The sequence below is a fragment of the Pecten maximus genome, chromosome 11, assembly GCF_902652985.1.
Source record: "Pecten maximus chromosome 11, xPecMax1.1, whole genome shotgun sequence".
In the NCBI taxonomy this organism is placed as follows: domain Eukaryota; kingdom Metazoa; phylum Mollusca; class Bivalvia; order Pectinida; family Pectinidae; genus Pecten; species Pecten maximus.
This window is the reverse complement of record NC_047025.1, coordinates 38,560,499-38,581,059: the sequence shown is the minus strand read 5'-3', so window position 1 is coordinate 38,581,059 and position 20,561 is coordinate 38,560,499. Positions and strand designations below refer to the sequence as shown.

At 35.3% G+C, this 20,561-nt stretch overlaps 1 protein-coding gene across 1 annotated transcript; it reads right to left on the bottom strand.

Moving 5' to 3' along the window:
• Positions 1-463: 463 nt before the first annotated feature.
• Positions 464-6,161, bottom strand: LOC117337841 (uncharacterized PPE family protein PPE40-like). Its single transcript, XM_033898967.1, has 12 exons — positions 6,046-6,161; positions 5,694-5,708; positions 5,457-5,489; positions 5,181-5,195; positions 3,886-3,906; positions 3,547-3,564; positions 3,189-3,206; positions 2,854-2,907; positions 2,285-2,380; positions 1,392-2,027; positions 1,104-1,138; positions 464-638 (listed from the first exon to the last, which is right to left on the bottom strand). Exons 1-12 carry the CDS (start codon positions 6,086-6,088, stop codon positions 624-626), a joined length of 999 nt encoding a protein of 332 aa, XP_033754858.1. The 5' UTR covers positions 6,089-6,161; the 3' UTR covers positions 464-623.
• Positions 6,162-20,561: the final 14,400 nt, after the last annotated feature.

Below are 20,561 nucleotides of genomic sequence, written 5' to 3'. Positions count from 1 at the left end.
ACCGCTTATGGTGTCCCTAACATCAACGACGAGTCCTACTAGAAGGACGGACCCGCTTTATGGTGTCCTAACATCAATGACGAGTCCTACTAGAAGGACGGACTCGCTTTATGGTGTCCTCACATCAATTACGAGTCCTACTAGAAGGACGGACTCGCTTTATGGTGTCCTCACATCAATTACGAGTCCTACTAGAAGGACGGACCCGCTTTATGGTGCCCTAACATCAATGACGAGTCCTACTAGAAGGACGGACTCGCTTTATTGTGTCCTTACATCAATGACGAGTCCTACTAGAAGGACGAAATCATTTTGGTTCTGCTGTATCAAAATCTCAATTTTTATGTCTTTTGAACGAGCCTCTGACATCCTATATAACAACCATATATAACTGTATAGACTTATATGGTGTCTTGCTTAAACGATGGTACAATGTAAAATAAAGCAAACGCAATGCACAAGATAACCATGGTAACATAACTGTATTATCACTGAGTAAACATAGTGCCAAGTTAACAAATGATTGTAAGTAAACAAAAACAGGATACGTCAGCCAGCAGTATTGTGCTGCACACCAATGACTTGCTTCTGATTAAATGTTCTTCCTCGCGTCTTATTTTGTCCTAATGTGCTTCTTGCTGAAATTAAAAAAAAAACATATATGTATAAGAACGGAAGTAAAGTGGAAAGTTCTACTCGAAGGGTTCTCGGTTAGACAAGAGACTTGTCAAACTTTTTGCGCACGTTTTGTAATTCTGAGTATGTCATTTTCTACCATAAAATCACAGCATCATACCTATGTTAATTACCTACATTTGTAATTCAGAGGGTGCCATTTTCTACCATACAATCACAGCATCAGCATCATACCTGTGCTGATTACCCAGATTTGAATTTTCTTTCGACCTGTTTTGTGTTCGCCAGCGGCCTCCTGTCAATCCTTAGGGATCTTATCGTCACTGACTAATTCAATGATGAATACTAATTAATATTTGGTTCTACCGTATCTAACTCTCATTTTGAATTTAAAGGTTTTGAAGTATTATATGTCTTTTGTTTAGTCTTTTGTACGATCAATATTTGAGAGTTAGTAGCATACTTACAAATATTCCACCATCTCCGCCACCGTTCAGCGAACCTGTAACGAAATAGTACGAATACTTAAGTACTTAATTATCCTACAGTACGAATCATATAATAAATAGTTATGTAGTCAACCATAACAGGAAACCATTCATTAATTGTTTGTCAATGTATGTCTTTGACCATAGTAGGCTCATACCAATATTTACCAAACAATTAGGGATGACTTATAACGACAGCTAGACGCTATATCAAAGGCCGCATTATATTTCGTCACAGATGATGATTAGTGGTAAAATCACACTTACCTTGTTCAGAAAATGCACCGAGGCCACCAATTGGAACAACACCCATTTGGTCGAATCCAAGTCCAAGATCTTTTCCTCCTAACCCACCTCCTAAATTGGCATTTTTTCCATTTCCCAAATCAGAATGTCCATTTCCCAGTCCGAAATCAGAATTTACTTTTCCTAGACCGAAATCTGAGTGCCCGTTTCCTAATCCCAAATCCCCATTCCCAAACCCTAAATCTCCATTTCCTAATCCCAAATCTGAATGCCCATTCCCAAACCCTAAATCCCCATTTCCTAATCCTAAATCTCCATTTCCTAATCCCAAATCAGAATGTCCTTGCCCAAATCCTAAATCCCCATTCCCAAATCCTAAATCCCCATTTCCGAATCCCAAATCTCCATTTCCAATTCCAAAATCGGAATGACCATTTCCTATTCCACGACCAACATTTACTGATCCAAAATCCCCATTTCCTAATCCAAAATCCCCGTTTCCAATTCCAAAATTGGATTGTCCAATTCCAACTCCGAAATCAGCTGGTCCTTGTGCTACGCTCAAAGCAACTGGCCCCGGCCCTGATCCGATGTTTCCTTGAGCGAAACCCATGTTGCCAACTCCCTGTCCTCCAATAACAGCTACAGGCGATGGTACTGTATTTTGGTTGGTAAATTTGATAATGTAACAATGCTGAAGGAGATTTAATATGCTTCGGATTTGATTTCAACAACAAAAAGTTATCACTGACATCATATTAAGTTGAAATAAGAAGGTATACTCAATTGCACGATAATAGTTTATACATTATATAAGTATATAAAACATACTGTAAATCAGGTATACTACTGATATGTTAGTAAACAATTCTAGCCTTATTGTTTAGTTTAGACTGAGGAAGTGAATGGTATACCTGACTGAATACGTTTCTGTTGTAATGGGACTGGGTTATTCACAACTAAAGTTCGGTCTCGCACGGTGTTCTTGACGACTGGCTTGTTTACAAGAACTGTAATAAAGTACATATTCATGGATATGAAAAAGAGCATCAGTATAATATACAATTATCATAAAAGACGTGATCACCAATTACTATTATATGTTCCATGTACATATATTATATATCAATATTACAATATTAAACAGAGAGTGTATTAGACAAACTTTTCTGTACGGAATCTAAAACAGAAACCTGTTTATATACAAAATGACTTTTGTATCAAATAGTATTACGTGTTACCTATCGATGGCTATACTCAAAACTTCAAAACTCTCTCATTTTAATCTGTGCCTACCTTTTGTGTCTTTACGTTCCCTCTTTTGTCTGTACCTACCCGTTGTATTTGTACCCTCCCTATTGTATGTGTACCCTCCCTATTGTATTTGTACCCTCCCTATTGTATGTGTACCTTCCCTATTGTATCATTCCCTACTATAAATACCTTACTGTACCTGTACCTACTGATTTTTATCGGTTCCTACCTTTTTGAATTTGTGGTACTTTCTTTGTCACCACTACTGTCTGGATCTTGGGAACTGCAAAGAAAATATTAGTATTGATAACGTTGCATAATAATATAATAATAATATCGGATGCACAAATTTAGTGTTTATATATTCTGTAAACGCCACAAAACATGAAAGAATAGAGAAGACTTATTGAAAAAGAATTAATTACCAAGTACATGTATATACGCTACCAATTAAAACAATAAATACGATACATACTGATGTCCTGTAGGCCTATCACATGTCAATCATAATAGACGTCACTATTACGTCAATGACAAATTGTACTTGGACATGATGTTACTTACCCTGTTTTATCATCAGATCTATTGAAGAAAAGAAAAAACAAAATTAAACTTCTATTAAAAAAGCTATCAAATTTGTTTTGCCAAAGACATTCAGTTGTTAATTGCGAATATTCAGAAATATTGCTATTAGACATTCGGTCAGACTACGTTAGCAAACATTAATCAGGATAATACACGCAGAATAATTTCACATGAAACAATGTTTTAATTGAGAATGATGTAATGTACCACCGTATGTCTTTCATTTGTTTTGTCGTTAATTTAAAATTCCAATACATTTTTTCGTTTAAATAATTTAACAAAACATCACGACACTATTAACCATTATCAATGTTTAAGGACATGTATGTATACTCACGGTGTCTGTTGATGATAACTGTAAAGACAATGATATTCTATTACAGCTCATATAAATTACAATGTATATTGAAACTGTTTTATGAAAAAGGTCGAAAACTCAATTAGTGTAATAGATATTAATACTTCTTACATAACCACCGTGTTATTTATAAATAGGTTCAGTTTGCCAGATTTAACATCATTTCACATAATCCAGGAAATATCTATAATTCCTTAATTAGTTATAATTTTACATACTGTAACAATTGTGGTAGGCTTCAGGAGATGGATTTTATAATCTCTGTATTTTATTGCCCCTTTTTTGAAATCTTCTTAAATGAAACGTTGCTAGACTTACCTGGTTTTTTGACATGGAACGCTGAAAAAATAATAAGGAAAACATATCAGGGTAAGAGAGGGTCAGTATAGAGACTGAATACGTTGATCAAACTCTGAAAATGCTTGCTAGAGAGGTTTATTAACACAATTATGACATTTTACATAAACCTATTACTTTTATTATTATTTTATCATTTGAGTTAGACAAATATAGGTATACTTATACATAAATAATCAATAAAAGCATATTAATATTGATCTTATACTTAAGAAAATGATTTTATTTTAATATTCTTGATTTTCCCCCTGGTATATAGGCTAACGCCACGCGGCATGTAATGCTGTGAGTTGTGTATCTGATTATGGTGTATACCTGAGATTGATTAATGCACGACTCTGACACCTGACAAAGGTGCATTAGCGCTGACCTATCATCCATCAAACAGGCGACTGAGTGTATGATTGTTTATAGGTTCGCGATAAATCACTTGCGTTGCTGTATATCACACCATTCCCTTGACTACCGTTTTATGTCCTTTGTCACGAAAATTTCACAAAAAGAAACACGAACAGGATGCTATCGTCTTGTTATCCAATCCACCGAAAATTATTGAGAAATTAAGAACTATTTCTTTTATGTCAAAGCGAAGAAAGACAGAAAACCTGCAGATGTCAACGCATGATTCTTAATTCACCCATCACCCTTATTGTAATTGAATTGTTCAATATCAGTATCAAATATTCTCTTCCTCTCAAAAATCAGTGGAGGGGCGGCACGCCATATTACTATTTAAAAATCAATATAATTAAAGTACAATCAGTATGTTATTTTTAAACAATTTCAAGGCTCACACATCCGTACACATACGATCATTCTTGACATAATGCTATAATTTAAGCAATAAAAGAATCGTTAATATTCCATATCTATATCAAAACTTGTTCTCTTTCCTAAAAAAAACATAAAAGGCAAATCAGAACAAATAAGAAAACATAAAACTCATATTTTCAAATAAAACCTATCAATTAAAACAACTAATATTACAAAGAACAACGAGAGGTTGCGAACTATTGAATGATCCTTTTGGGTCTATGTAAAACTGATATTTTCTCTATTACTGTTTATTACTGTTATTTCTTATTTACGAAGATGCCCCCTGTAAATCCAATAATTCCTGTGAAAGTAAATCCTGTGAATATTGGTGAAACTGAGGCTAGTAGGTAATAGTACTACTTGTATCACTATACCGAGGTTAGATAAGATTAAAAACTATTACACCTGTATTTCAGAAATTACAAAATCATTCTACTTACGCATTGGCACATGGACTGAAAACAGGACGATGACAATAATTAAACAAGGATGTTTAAGGTTAGAGCAGTATACTTGATGTAATGAGTTAAATCAATTACCTTATTGCATTCTATACTACACATGCAACTGAACACTTTTTGAAATCGTATTATCAATCAGGTTTATGACAGACATTCAGCGTCAACTTTGACAATATATCTTAAATATATATATATATATATCAACATAATAATAAATTACTTGCTAAAAATATCCAAGGTATAAAATATTCTTACCTATTTTTGTTAGAACATGTTTTCGAAAGATCCCTGTAAAAGAAAATTATTATATCATCCGTCACAACTAAACTACCGACATCATCTTAACAATTTCAAAAGTTTTCTTTCTATTTCATTTTCAGAACCTTTTTTTTTTAAATAAAGTGAATTAATCATTGAAATGTTAACAAATGGTAGTATACAGTCAATATGAATACAATTTGGGAGACAGATAAATAGAATGAATTTACTCACGGCCCTCGGAAGAACCTGAAAAAGAGAAATAAGCGAGATAAACCGAGTTTTATGTTATATAAAACTGGTTAAATTCCTGCAATATGTATTTACCCTGTTAGTTCAATACATTTCAATATACCACATGTCATTACATGTTTAATACTAAACGACCTGATCATCCTTTAGGTCAGGGTTCCCTAGTCGTGTTCTTGCTCTTCCTTCTTACATACTGATGCACGTGGACATGGAATAAAAACGTCCGTAATCGGATCCACATGGCAAAAACGGTCAATTTCTTCTAAATACGAATAAATTTAATACGTAATTAAAGAGCTGCTAATATGTCCCATTAGAAAAGCACCACACATACCTGCCGCTAGGGCAATCACTAGTAAAAGTGCTACACCGTTCATGCTGACAGTTTTCCGGCTGGACGTACACTGGCGGACGGCTATCAGTAGCCGTCCAGTACTCCCCTTTTATATAGGTCAGAAGGCCAGCAGGTTTATTACATAGAATTTCATTATATTTACTTCCATATATTGAGACATTAAGCCGATACGTGTACGCACTGGCGCGTCACTTGCAAGGTTGCAAGATGATCGTCCTTGATGACAGAGAGGTGACAGTTTTAGTGCCGATCCCTTTACGTGTATCATACATAGAGGAAAACGTTCGTTACCTGTCCGTGGACACCCTTCACACTGATCCCCATTTATTCATTAGTGTAGATATCATATCAAGATTGACACCATACAGAAATACTAACAATGCACGAGCATCAAAGCTTCATATTACTGCTTGAAGACTTTTTGCGCTTGTATGTTTTTCAGTTTCGAATAATTTCTATCAGATTGTAATTGTACCATATAAATAGATAGCTGTCAAGCCGTTTGAATATTGACAAGCATTGTTGTCCATTCTTTGCAATGCTGATATTCAGAGTGGTCCAGCTATTGGACATTGCAATAATGACAAGCATGTTTTCCTAGTCATTCGAGTTCTGACAAGTATGGTTGTCCATCCATTGGAATACTGGCAAGTCCTTATCCAGTTATTCCGACAATGCCATGCATGGCTATTCAGCTATTTATATAAAACCGCAGTTAGTCCTGCCATTGGTTTACCAGCAAACATGATATGCACAGACATTGGTGGATTAATATACTTTACAAGTATTCATTCATTTATTTATTTGTTTTCAAAACTTTGCTTTCTTTCAGTCTGGAAAACAATTATATCGGGTATAGGCAGCTTCACCAGACAATGTTTGGATATGATGTTACGCGGTTCGGGTCCATCAAAATAACTCCACTTCTGGATTCCGACACTTTTGATTCCCAATATTACTGAGGGCGAAACGACTGTATGATTCGTTATTCGACATATACTCTACCTAACAAATAATTCCCATTATCCCGTTATACACGTATTGTCATGTTAAAAAATCATCCGATTTCCAAACTACTCGAAATAGATTAAATGGACTCAATCCATAATCATATTTTCCCATGTCAACTTGGTCCCTAACGTCACGGGCTTCTAGGACTAATTGACTGCATTATTCAGTTTTGATTATAGATCATCACCTGCCGCTTGTCGTCAAGCTTTAAATATCCGTTTTCATACATTCATATGTTTATCTCCCTTTTAGTTTTTGTTTCCTTGGATATTTTTTAATTACAAAATTTGTTGGTCTCGTGAGTGTTGCAGAATGGTATGTGTAAATCTATTTGTTTATTTATAGGATATCAAACCAACACCTGTCTCCAGCAGACACTTGTTGTTAAGGGTATCCTCCCAATTTCACCGACTAACATGGTTGATGGCTTCATAATTTCCTTTATCACAATTCCTGATAGTTCGAGATGTAATTGTTGTGAAGGCTGGGGCAAAATGTATAAAACAATTGTGGCTATTGTCTAATGTGGGTTAAAGACGACGACAAAGAGTAACTTTATAGAATCATGAATCAGATTTGTCTCGTCTGAAAATTACGTCGATTTCACGAAAAGCGATGTCTAATTGTGCCATAGGTACACGTTTAGATGATGATGATGATGATGATGATGATGATGATGTAATGATTGATGATGATGATGATGATGATGATGATGATGATGATGATGATTCCTCTATACTCTATCAGTAGGTGTTTTTATGGTGTAAATTCCAATACCAAGTGGATGCATTTTATACACGAACAGTAGACATAACATAATAATAGATTTGATTTCTGATGGTTGACTCTAAAGAACGATATTTTTTATCTCAAATATTCAAAACACATATCGTACCTATAACTGTATTGATTGTACATACCAAATAGCAATGGTGTGGGATACATTCTTTTTTTTTCTTATTTTATTTTTATTAGTCGGATATAATCTCATTTAACATGCATCTGTTGAATATTGATAGAAAATCAATCATTTGAATCAATTTACATACGCTTATAAACACCTAAAAATAACTCTTTCTAACCATATTATATGAGTTGGAATTATCAAAAAAGAATATTATTTTCGATATTTGTAATCAACAAATGGCTTTTTAAGCGTTACATCATTAATGTAATGAGATATATAGAGGTTACACAACGAGTGGTTGTTGGATATGGAATTTATATATTCTTAATGACTTGGAAGCATTTCTTAAGCTTGTCCCAAAGATTTTGATATATTTTAGGGGGGTTGGGAAGCCGACGCCGACGTAGTTGACGGCGTTACAAAGGAAATGATTTCCTCTGTAATCTGTAATTTGACGATGAGGAGTTGTCCTCCACTTGTCGGTGTTACCTGGAGTGAGTGTTACTCCCTAATCAGACCCCCTTGTAAACCTACTGTTAACAGGCTACTTGTCTGATGAAGATGACAGGATACACATCGCACAAATCATCAAAATGGCATACATTAATATATCATGTGTATATACCTATATACAATATATACTTACAAGCTGAAAGAAAAACAGTAGTAAAACGGGAGTTGTTCAACAAATGATATTGATAAACAGATAAGTAATATAAATGTAAATAAAAGATTTAAACAATCATTATGATATTATTACGGTCATGATAAAGGATATTTACATTTATATAAACACCCCGACCTCAGCCATAATATAACTAAACATGTGGGAATCTATGATAAGTAACAAATAATGTTTAGCAAACTGACGAACAACACATAGGCCATCATCAAACATATCAATCGAAACCTATGTATACCGTATATCGGTCAGTACACACTCCAGTAAAGACATGCTGCATACAAATCAATGTGACGCTTACTAATATAGTATATCGGTCAGTACAAACTCCAGTAAAGACATGCTGCATACAAATCAATGTGACGCTTACTAATATAGTATATCGGTCAATACACACTCCAGTAAAGACATGCTGCATACAAATCAATGTGACGCTTACTAATATAGTAAACACCTCTGCGACAAAACGAGGGAAATTCCCAAAAACATAACTCTCCTGATGATGAAACGTATCCAGGGGTACAGTCAGCGTAAAGGGTAAAGTAAAGGTTCTTTGTGTCAAGGTATTTGAATACAAGTTTATAAGGAAATTATGTTTGTGTCAAGGTATTTGAATACAAGATTAAAATTAAAGATTGTTTGTGTCAAGGTATTTGAACACCAGTTTAGAAGTAAAGGTTGTTTGTGTCAAGGTATTTGAACACCAGTTTAGAAGCAAAGGATATTTGTGGCGTGGTATTTGATGTTTGTGTCCAGGTATTTGAACTCTAGTTTAGAAGAACAAGGTGTTTGTGTCAAGGTATTCAAATACTAGTTTAGAAGTAAAAGATGTTTTAGCATATTTGTGGCGAGGTCTTTGAACACTAGTTGAACACAAAAGGTCACGTGACTGAGGTAATGGCTACACGCACCTGAGAGAGCTCCTCGACGAAATGTGGTGTTTCTAATTATTTCTGAGTAACCTACAACGGGAAAGTTGACAAACCACGCACAAAAACATGACTATGTTTTAGTGTTGTATTCAACTGACAACATATTTGTGATATATGCTGGAAATACGTTTAACAACAACGGCCACAGCTGGAATGTGAGTACTATTTCACCTGTACTATCGTACCTGTATACCTTTGTACGTGTGCATGTTCATCTACACACACACATATTAGCCGTCCGCTATAGCCCATGGCCAGCTCTTCTGCCACCCCTGTAGTATCGAAACGCAAAATTGAAGACATTATCAGTCCAGAGTCATATAACGCCACTTTACCTTTATCTTCACGTAGAAGGTCTCTACCAGATATACCAAAAATGGACACCCTAACCACTACCCAAGGCGAACCCATCAATCTGTCTCAACCAATTCATGACGTTGTATCTTCATCTGACTTTATCAGTGAATTGGTTCCCAAATTAGCTAAAGAGTTAGGGTCTACCATTAGGAAACAGATAACTGAAGCAATGTCTCCCTTCACCGAACAAATTCAAACTTTAACTGACAAACTTGAAACTGTCACAAAATCCAACGATTTCCTACAGGGGAAAGTTACAGTCCTTGAAAATACAGTGAGAGATCTCGAGTCCTCACTGGAGAACTTAGAGCAATATGGTAGGCGCACCAGTCTCAGATTCCACGGAGTAACCCTGGCTGATAGTGAAAAACAAGTCACCGACGACAAAGTTGTTGAAATCTGTAGGAAAATTGGCGTTAATTTATCTAAAGATGACATTAACAGGTCACACATAATTGGTGAAATCCGTCACGGGAAGGCCCAAATCATTTGCCGATTCCGCAACTGGAAATTAAAAAACCAGGTATACCAAGCGAGAACCCAATTAAAAAATCTGCAGTCAAACAGTGCGCGTGTATTCGTAACGGAATATCTGACCCGAATTCGTCAAAAAATCATCAGTGGCCTGGCGAGAGCAAAGCGAGAGCGAAAGATCCACTCATTCTGGACCAACGACGGTCGGATATTTTACAGAACCCAGCACGACTCCCCAAAAGTACTAGTCAAACAGTACGACGACATCGCCAACCTGTAACTTTTAACTCTAAACTGTAAAACTCCAAAAACTGAACTTGTATATAATATAAAACCATGTACTATGTTTACTATGTGTACTATTTAAACTTATAAGTGTATTGCCTAGTAACTACAGATATAACTCACAAAATACTGTCATACACTAACGAGAATTACATTATATGTTCTTAGGATTTTTTTACAGATGACATGTAAAAACAGTTTTTTTATCACCTGTAAATTGTTAATAACAACGTAATAGGGTAAAAAGTGCGTGAATCATTATTTTTACACAACTATACTTTTCTTTTGTAGTCAAATTACACATTATACCATGCTAACGAGGTTATTCTGTTTGATATTTGTTACCAATTAACAACAATTATACCTAAACCAGTAATATAATTTCAAACGCCGAATGCCTATTTGAATTACTGAAATGTGTTTATAAGTATACACCTGAATATGATGTTATGAACATGTACAAGCATATAATATAGTATACTTTGAATACTGAATATGAGGTGAAAATGAATATGTACATTTGTACAATGTTTGATAGTATATATACAAACATATAATATAGTCTACTTGGACTGCTGAATACGATGTTAAAATGAATATGTACACTGAACAGTAGTATATATGCGTATCATATATAATTATATATGATTTATAATTTATATTGTATATCAAAATACGGTGTATGTCACCGGTGCTTAATTTTTGTACACTATAATAGGTGATATCTATATACCCAAGGTAACACATTTTACTTCTGTACTCTAAGTACGTATTTTATCATGCAGGACATAAATGTTCCCCTTACAAAATTACAGGTAAATAAACTACAAGTATACGCACATAGTACACGACACAACGCACAGCTAATCGCTATTTTGAGTTTGTGTAATAAACTGATCGCGAATGGAATGTACACGTGCAATGTATGTTCGGTAGTCATGGTTGACTTGCGCTGTGTCGTAGAAATGTGTGTGACTTTAGCAGGTGTTGTCAACGATACTTGCTTGTAAATATACAGTTTATATTATTACAAAGTGATTATATATGAAGACTACATGTTATTGCAGAAAACATACAAATAAAATGGACAAATGTAAAATAGTCCATTGATTATACTGAATAATGTATAAAAATGTACATGTATACGCATGTATAATACATGTATAAAGTAATAATGACATATGTAACATGTGTAGAAGGATGTTCACCCAGTTTGTCACAGGTTTGTTCTTAGAACGCATGCTATATAAAAGGTAATTACTATACCAATATATGATATACGATATGTTACATATGTATATACCAGCACATATTATGTAGTACTTATATAAGAACCTACAGTTTATATTTATGTGCGTATGTTCCATCTACGAAGTAGCTGTATACTGGAATGGTAAATAAAAGTCAAATTCGTATAGTGATACTTTATGATTTAACAAGTTATATATTATCCGAACATAATCAGAATGTGACAAACTGTGAACATTAAAAATAAGTTAATATCAAATATAATATAGATAACAGTTATTATATATTAATAGGCACAACATTTTATTTTTCAATAGCAGTCTCTAAATTTGATAGTCATGGTAGCCTTACGATTTGTTGGGAAAATGTCCTGGATGTATACGCAATGCTTATATTCTTATTATGTTTATAAACTACAGGCTGTTATTCACACACACATAAAAAACGTGACAGTACCGGCCAATTAAATAATAGTAATAAAATAAGACATGCTGTTACTGTGTTTTAACATTTGCTTTTGGAATCTTAAACATACTTGTATAGTTGTATGAACCAACAAGTCTGAGAAGGTAACCATGGTTAACTTGAGTTATGATGTAAATTATGATTTGTATTTGTGAAGTTGTTTGTAAATTAGAATGCTCACACTATTACTATGCACTTCTTCATAAATTTATATTGAACTTTGATGTCCCGATTGTAAGTATATGTATGAACCACATGTATCATTTTGATAATTTTTGTTGCTTCAACGTTATTCTCCTCCTCTTATGTCTCTATAGGGACCACGGAACCAAATGATTTCCCATAGACGGTAATGTTAACGTTTATCACTGTACTGCTTAAATGGAGTTTTCAACACTGGTCCAGTAGCAATAATTTTGAAGTATGTCATCTCGGAAACCTCTAAATGGAATTATAAAAAATTCTACCAATTTGAACTTTTTTATATGGGGGCCGCCATCTTGTATTGAAATCAGCACCAAAAATTCATCTAAATTAATAACAAAATACACACTTACTTACCTCCCCCTGACAAAAACAGGCTAGCAAAAAAATAACTGTTTTTCTATATATTTTACATCTATATGTATTGCCCGACCCACATATTAAAACTTTGGAAACTTCTCTCATCTTAATATCCAATCAGTAGGCCCCGATGTATTCACCTTCCTATTAAATCTTCTGCCCAAACGGGGAAAACCCACATTCTATTTTTGATTTGGTTCCGTGGTCCCTTTAGTTTGCTGTAAATACGTCTGTATGTTATTTTCCTTGAATTCTCTGTCCCCAATCAACATTCTTCTATTCATTTCTATCTATAATCCGCCTTCTCACAAGTATACTCTGCAACCTGGCCATTTGAAAATTGATATCGCTTTATTTCTTATGGAGTCCATTAGCAATCTCCTTGTCAAAACTCTATACTATTTCTATCCTCCATGACAGGATGCTCTTTGTCTGCATGGAGATGTGCTATTGGACTACATTATTTTAAACAGTCTAGTTTAAAGTTAACCTACAGACTTAGCAACGATACATACTCATATCACGATCTTATTTATCTAAACTTTACACTTTTGCCTATTTTTTTTACCCTTTTCATTTTTCTACATATTCATAAAAACCTTAACAATATTGCTACTGTACTGATTCTAATTCTACTCCTGTCTGGTGATATACATACAAACCCAGGACCAGCGGCTAGCTCATCCTCATCTAATACATCTGACACTGAATCGTTTTCTCACCCTGACAATTCACTTCATATAATGCATTTGAATATACGCAGTGTTAGAAATAAAATTGATTTCCTTGATAGCTTTACTGATGACATTAATATCTTGTGTTTAACAGAGACACATTTAGATCCTTCAGTCCCTGATTCTGACCTTTCACTTGCAAACTTCACAACCATATTCAGAAAAGATAGGAACGCTTTTGGTGGTGGAATAATGATCTACACAACTAATGAAGTGCTACCCAAACGTAGATTTGACCTTGAAGCCCAAAATGATGAAATAATGTGGATTGAATTTCAAATTGACAATAATAAATATCTCCTTTGTGTACTTTACAAACCCCCCTGGCAACATTCAAATTCAGGCATCTGGACAAGACTTAAACACTCCCTTGATCTAGCTTTTAATTACACTCCACATGTTCTACTGACAGGCGATACTAACACTGATCTACTACTAGGTAATAACAACGATCTTAGCATACTTACCCAACTATATAATCTAACTAACATTGTCACCAGCCCAACACGGGTAACTAATACAAGTCAATCCTTAATCGACCCATTTTCCACTAGTGACTCTATCAGAACCGATCTATCCATGGCTATACCTGTTTTAGAAACCATAAGTGATCATAGAGCAGTTCTTGTCTCTATATCATCCCCTTTGCTCAAACAAAATTCTTTTAAGCGAAAAATTTGGCTTTTTAACAGAGCAGATATTCTGAACCTTAAAACTGAAGTTGCTCACGTAAACTGGAATAACCTTTTTTCCAATGTTGAAAATGTAAGTGAAAAAACTGATATCTTTACTAATACCCTTACTAGAATTTTGGAAAAGCATATTCCTAAAAAAACTATTACTGTGAATAAAAATGACAAGCCATGGATGAACGGAGATCTACGAAAGGCAATAAAGCGTAGAAACAGACTAAGGAAACACTTTATAAGAGTTAAGTCACCACAATCTGAAATTAAATTCAAACGTGCAAGAAACAAAGTAAGTAACATGCTCAAACACGCTAAGGCTCTTTTCTACGAGAATATTGATGGACAAATAAATGATAAGTCAGCTAACCCTAGAACTTATTGGAAACTAATGCGCATGCTGCTGAAAGGTAATACAATATCTGATCTTCCTCCTTTGCTAAATCCAACAACTAACTGCCTTACTTCAGACAACTTTGAAAAATCAAATATTCTTAACAACTTTTTTCAATCTGTTTCTAACCTGGACAACCCCGATGATGATACACCCTACTTTGAAACCCAGACTGACACATCCCTTTCCGAAATAATTATAACTGAACAAGAAGTGTCTGATACTATCAATACTCTAGATACTAACAAAGCCGCTGGTCCCGACGGTATTAGCCATAAGATGTTAAAAATACTTACCCCGGAAATAGTTGCGCCGCTTACTCTTATATTCAACGAATCTCTTCGTACTTCTGTATTTCCCGAATCATGGAAGCTTGCCTATGTCACTCCCATTTTCAAAAAAGGTGAACCTGAACTTGCTAATAACTATAGACCCATCTCACTTCTTAGCTGTCTTGGAAAACTATTTGAACGCATTGTCCACAAGCACATCTACAACTATCTTTTTAGTAATGAACTTATCTATAACTTACAGTCTGGCTTCCTACCTAACCACTCTACTACTCACCAACTAATCGAATTATATCACAACATACTTCTTGCCCTGGAGAATCATGAATATACTGCTATTGTTTTTTGTGACTTTTCTAAAGCTTTCGACAGAGTTTGGCATAAGGGTCTCTTAATAAAACTAGAAAAATATGGGATAAAAGACAAACTTCTGGATTGGATAAAAAATTACTTAACAAACAGGCGTCAATCAGTTGTACTGCAAAATTCTATTTCTTCACAATTATCCATAAAAGCTGGAGTTCCTCAGGGATCAGTATTAGGGCCACTTCTCTTCCTGGTTTATATTAATGATATCTCCAACACACTACTTTCTGTTACAAGACTATTTGCCGACGACACCGCACTAACACACTCTTCCAAAAATTTACTCGATGTTGAACAGGTAATAAACTTTGACATGGAACAAATGAATCTCTGGTCGAAAAAATGGTTAATGACTTTCAATCCCACTAAAACGGAAATAATCATGATTTCTAATACCGCAATTCCTTCTAACCCTAAATTTCTTTTCGATAACACGCCGATCCCTATTGTAACCAGTCACAAACATCTAGGTGTAGTCCTTAACAGTGGCGGTACATGGAATACCCATATCGAAGACAATATAAACAGAACCATAAAATACATAGCAACTTTACGAAAATTAAAATACATTTTAAAAAGGAAAAATTTAGAAAAAATATACCTTGTTTTTATTAGACCACTTTTTGAGTATGCCTCTGAAGTATGGGACAACTGTAATGCCACTTTAACTAACAAACTTGAGAATATGCAGTTCGAAGCTGGTCGAATCATAACCGGTTTACCTATCTTTACTAAGAAAGAGTTTATATATAGTGAACTAGGGTGGCAGTCATTAGCTGATAGACGGAAAAATAGAAAATTGTGTATGTTTTATAATATTCGTAATGATAACTCTCCTTCTTTCCTAAAGTCCCTACTCCCACACACAGTGTCTAACTATACTAACTACAACCTAAGAAACAGAGATGACTATCAAAATCCTTACTATAGACTGCAAATTACAAAATCATCTTTTATCCCAAACACAACTAATTCTTGGAACAACCTACCAACTGAAGCAAAATCATCGCAATCCATCAGACAATTTAAGACCTTTCTAACTCACCAAGATACTAATCCACCACAAATTCAACAATTCCTTGAATATGGTTCAAGAAAAGCCAATATTTTACATTGTCAATTACGTAATCGCTGTAGTCCTTTAAAGCACGACCTTCATAAAGCCCATCTTTCAGAAAACGCTATCTGTGACTGTGGACACTATTGCGAAAATTCTTCCCACTTCTTCCTACACTGTAAAAACCATGAACAGTCCCGTAACAAAATGATTGATTCCTTGAACTGGTATAACAGAATCACCGTAGAACATCTTTTGTCTGGGGACCCAAATCTAGACACTAACCATAATATTCTTATCTGTAGGTCTGTACAAACGTTTATTCTAGATTCCAAAAGATTCAACATATAGTATCTACTTGCTTGTTTCTACTAATAAGATATCTACCATTTGTATCAAAAGCCGGGTTGTTAGTGCTATTCTTATGTTTCTTCCTTTCTTTTTTCTCCTTACTGTTTTCTCCCTTTTCATTTATTTTTTTAATAAATCTAAACCTCTTTTTCGAACACCATAAGTATATCATAAGTATCCTAAAGTATCATTTAAATCATATTACTTTATCATGAAATTACATATATAGACTGCATCGTGTTTCAGTGGTCCTGCCGGCGAAGTAAGGTTAAGTAATTAGGTATTCCATGGAGTGATCAAAGATGGACAACGTCAGACTGGAGAAAGCTTCTAAGCACAGGATGTGACGAACTCTTAGAAAGTAGAAGGATCGGAGTGTATGAACAGTAGTGTTTTACTTGCGCCGTCAGGGCCACTGAAACCTCTTGCATGTATAAACGATAAACATTATATCATACTTGGTGTTCACAATCTATTTCGCTGCTTTACATTTTCCAACCTTTTGTTTAAAAAAAAAGTTTAATAATTATGTCACGTGAAACAGTGTATGTACACATTTGTTACGGAAAGGACGTTGGTAAGTTGCATAACTTTTGTCCAATCCATTTGTCATTATGCAATAAAATTGATTTAAACTAACTAATAAAGGATGTTTTGGCGATGTGTTTGAACTCTAGTTATAAGTAAAGGACGCTTTTGGCGAGTTGTTTGAACTCTAGTTTAGAAGTAAAGGATGTTTGTGTCGAGGTATTTGAATACTTATAGTACTAGTTTAGAATTAAAGGATGTTTGTGGCAAGGTATTTAAATACAAGTTTAAAAGCAAAGGATGTTTGTGTCGAGGTAGAATGAGATGATGTTTTTGGCGAGGACTTGAATACAAGTTTAAAAGCAAAGGATGTTGGAGTGAAGGTTTTTTAAAACTAGTTTAGGTGCAAATGACGTTGGTGTCGAGGTATTTGAATACTAGTTTAGAAGCGAAGGATTTTTGTGGCGAGGTATTTGGAAGGTTTGACACGTGCCCTTTTTTGCTGTGTTTTGAATGATTTTGATTAACTGTGTAAATACATTACATATCTTATAAAGATAAAAGACATGCCACATATACAATGTTTATGAGACATTATATAACTTGTTTAGATACCAGATAATCCCTGTTCTATGAATGAAGAATCTGGATTGCCATACCGAGGATGTCATACTGGACAGACATCGAAGGCGTTATCATGTTTTGCTTTTTGTCAAATTTTGAATTGGTTCCGAATTCCTGCTGTTTGGGGAGTGGGGAGTATAGGTTTTCTCAATGGTTAGCTGATGTCGCGTTTTGTATTTGTTGTATAAAGGTGTACTTAAAGTAGTTATATCAAATCACATCAAAGATATTGTTCTATCATTTAAAAAGCATTGTAATTTAGTATATTATCAAGGTGTAGATATACCTAGCCATCTGATACGTAGTATGCGTGCCTTAGAACAATTAAACTGGCCATCACATTTTTCCAGAGAATACCGATGTATACATTAACACTTGGACAACCATAAAACAGCGGCAGGCGAGAGATTTACAGCGAATGTTGACATATAAGTATATATTTATGTCCTCAGTAGAGAGAATGTGCTACATTACCTATCATTTCTGAATCCCATCGGACGATATTGTGTATCTTGGCGCTTGTTGGGTATTTTGATTGTGCGTTTTATTTCTGCTTGCTACACATTAACCCTCTCTGAAGAATCCAACTAACTATCTAGCTTAAGCTTCCCTTCCAGTAGCATTGCCAATACGGTAGACATTGTCTACTAAATTATCTAAACAAGCCCCTCTATAAATCGAGTGATGATCTCTCGTTACATCGTTATCGATCTTTATTCGTCGATTGTGTTCTGATAACTTCTGGCAACCCTGAAAGGACATTCAATAGTCTATCAACATGGTCGTAAATGTGTCTCTTGGTAGAAGTATGAGTTCAATGAATGATGAAATGTCTTATTCTGCAATACTGAATTTAATACATCGGAATATTCTGTAGAAAGGATAAAATGATCTGTAATAATACTTTTTGGTCTGCAAAAGCACAGGGGTCTGCATCTGATTAGTAATTATAGAACACTATATTAGCTCCTTATTTATGATATGGTAACTTGACAGTCCGTCTGGTACAACCGGGTCAACGCCACTCACATCTATCTAAATAATCCCGTCAACGAAGCCATAATTCTGCCCACCAGCCCGGCTGACTTAATTCATCTCATTTTCGTTTCTCGTGAACTTGTGAAATGCAATTAATCATATCTGTGTAGGTGTAGAGTTATCAAACATTGTCTTACCGGTGTATACCAAGGTATCTAGCAATATAATTCTACCAGAATCACACGTCGTGTTGAACTTTGATCAGCATATTGATTGATTGCAGACGAGTTGATGATCATATAGGAAAAATAGGTGCATTGCATTCTTGTATATGCAAAAGTTAAAATGAAGTTCAAGATATTCGCGTTAACGAATTAGTTTTGTGGGCTAAGTAGGTATAACGGGTTCGAATCCCATCGGGCATTATCTTCCTTATATAAATGCATATTTTTTGTCTTCGTGTTTCTTTGTGTTTTTCACATTTGATTTTCTTTTCACTTTTTTTCTCCAATTCTACATTCAATTATCGTCGTTATTCTTGCTAGCAACTTCAATAATTCGACTACTGACATATCGGACAACGAGATACCCCAATGACTAGTACATTCGGTTTAACAAACTTTGAACATTGAAATATATATGTAAATTCGTTTAAATCTCTTATGCTATTTAATATACATGTATATACAAATCCACGACCGCACCAGTACTTTTTATTATTATTTCACATACCCGTTTTATAAGCACATTGAGTGCGTGACACAGAGACTAAAATCACTAAGCTTAATTATATCATTTACTTTGGTAAGGCCTTTCACTGTTGTTTTCCCAAATCGCTTGTAACTAGTTTAATACGATATATTACAGTTGATATACCTATGCACAAATAGCGTTGATTTCTTTGAAAACTCTATGAAAGGTCGTTCTGGTCAGACTATATATGCTCTGCTTGGTTTGATTTGTTTTGTTTAACGTCCTATTAACAGCCAGGGTCATTAAAGGACCTGCCAGGTTTTGGAGGTGGAGGAAAGCCGGAGTACCCGGAGAAAAACCACCGGCCTACGGTCAGTACCTGGCAACTGCCCCAAGGGACCCAGAGGTGGAGGGCCAGTGATAACGTGTCGGGACACCACTCCCCAGAGGTGGAGGGCCAGTGGTAACGTGTCGGGACACCACTCCCCAGAGGTGGAGGGCCAGTGATAACGTGTCGGGACACCACTCCCCAGAGGTGGAGGGCCAGTGATAACGTGTCGGGACACCACTCCCCAGAGGTGGAGGGCTAGTGATAAAGTGTCGGGACACCACTCCCCAGAGGTGTAGGGCTAGTGATAAAGTGTCGGGACACCACTCCCCAGAGGTGTAGGGCTAGTGATAAAGTGTCGGGACACCACTCCCCAGAGGTGGAGGGCTAGTGATAAAGTGTCGGGACACCACTCCCCAGAGGTGTAGGGCCAGTGATAACGTGTCGGGACACCACTCCCCAGAGGTGGAGGGTCAGTGATAAAGTGTCGGGACACCACTCCCCAGAGGTGGAGGGTCAGTGATAAAGTGTCGGGACACCA

Excerpts from the sequence above, each read along its gene's own strand:
- LOC117337841 (XM_033898967.1), bottom strand. The coding sequence starts at position 6,088 with ATGAACGGTGTAGCACTTTTACTAGTGATTGCCCTAGCGGCAG. Across the intron at positions 2,381-2,853 it reads AGTACCACAAATTCAAAAAG|TTCTTGTAAACAAGCCAGTC; the intron begins GTAGGAACCGAT and ends ACTTTATTACAG. Across the intron at positions 1,139-1,391 it reads CGGTGCATTTTCTGAACAAG|GTTCGCTGAACGGTGGCGGA; the intron begins GTAAGTGTGATT and ends ATTTCGTTACAG.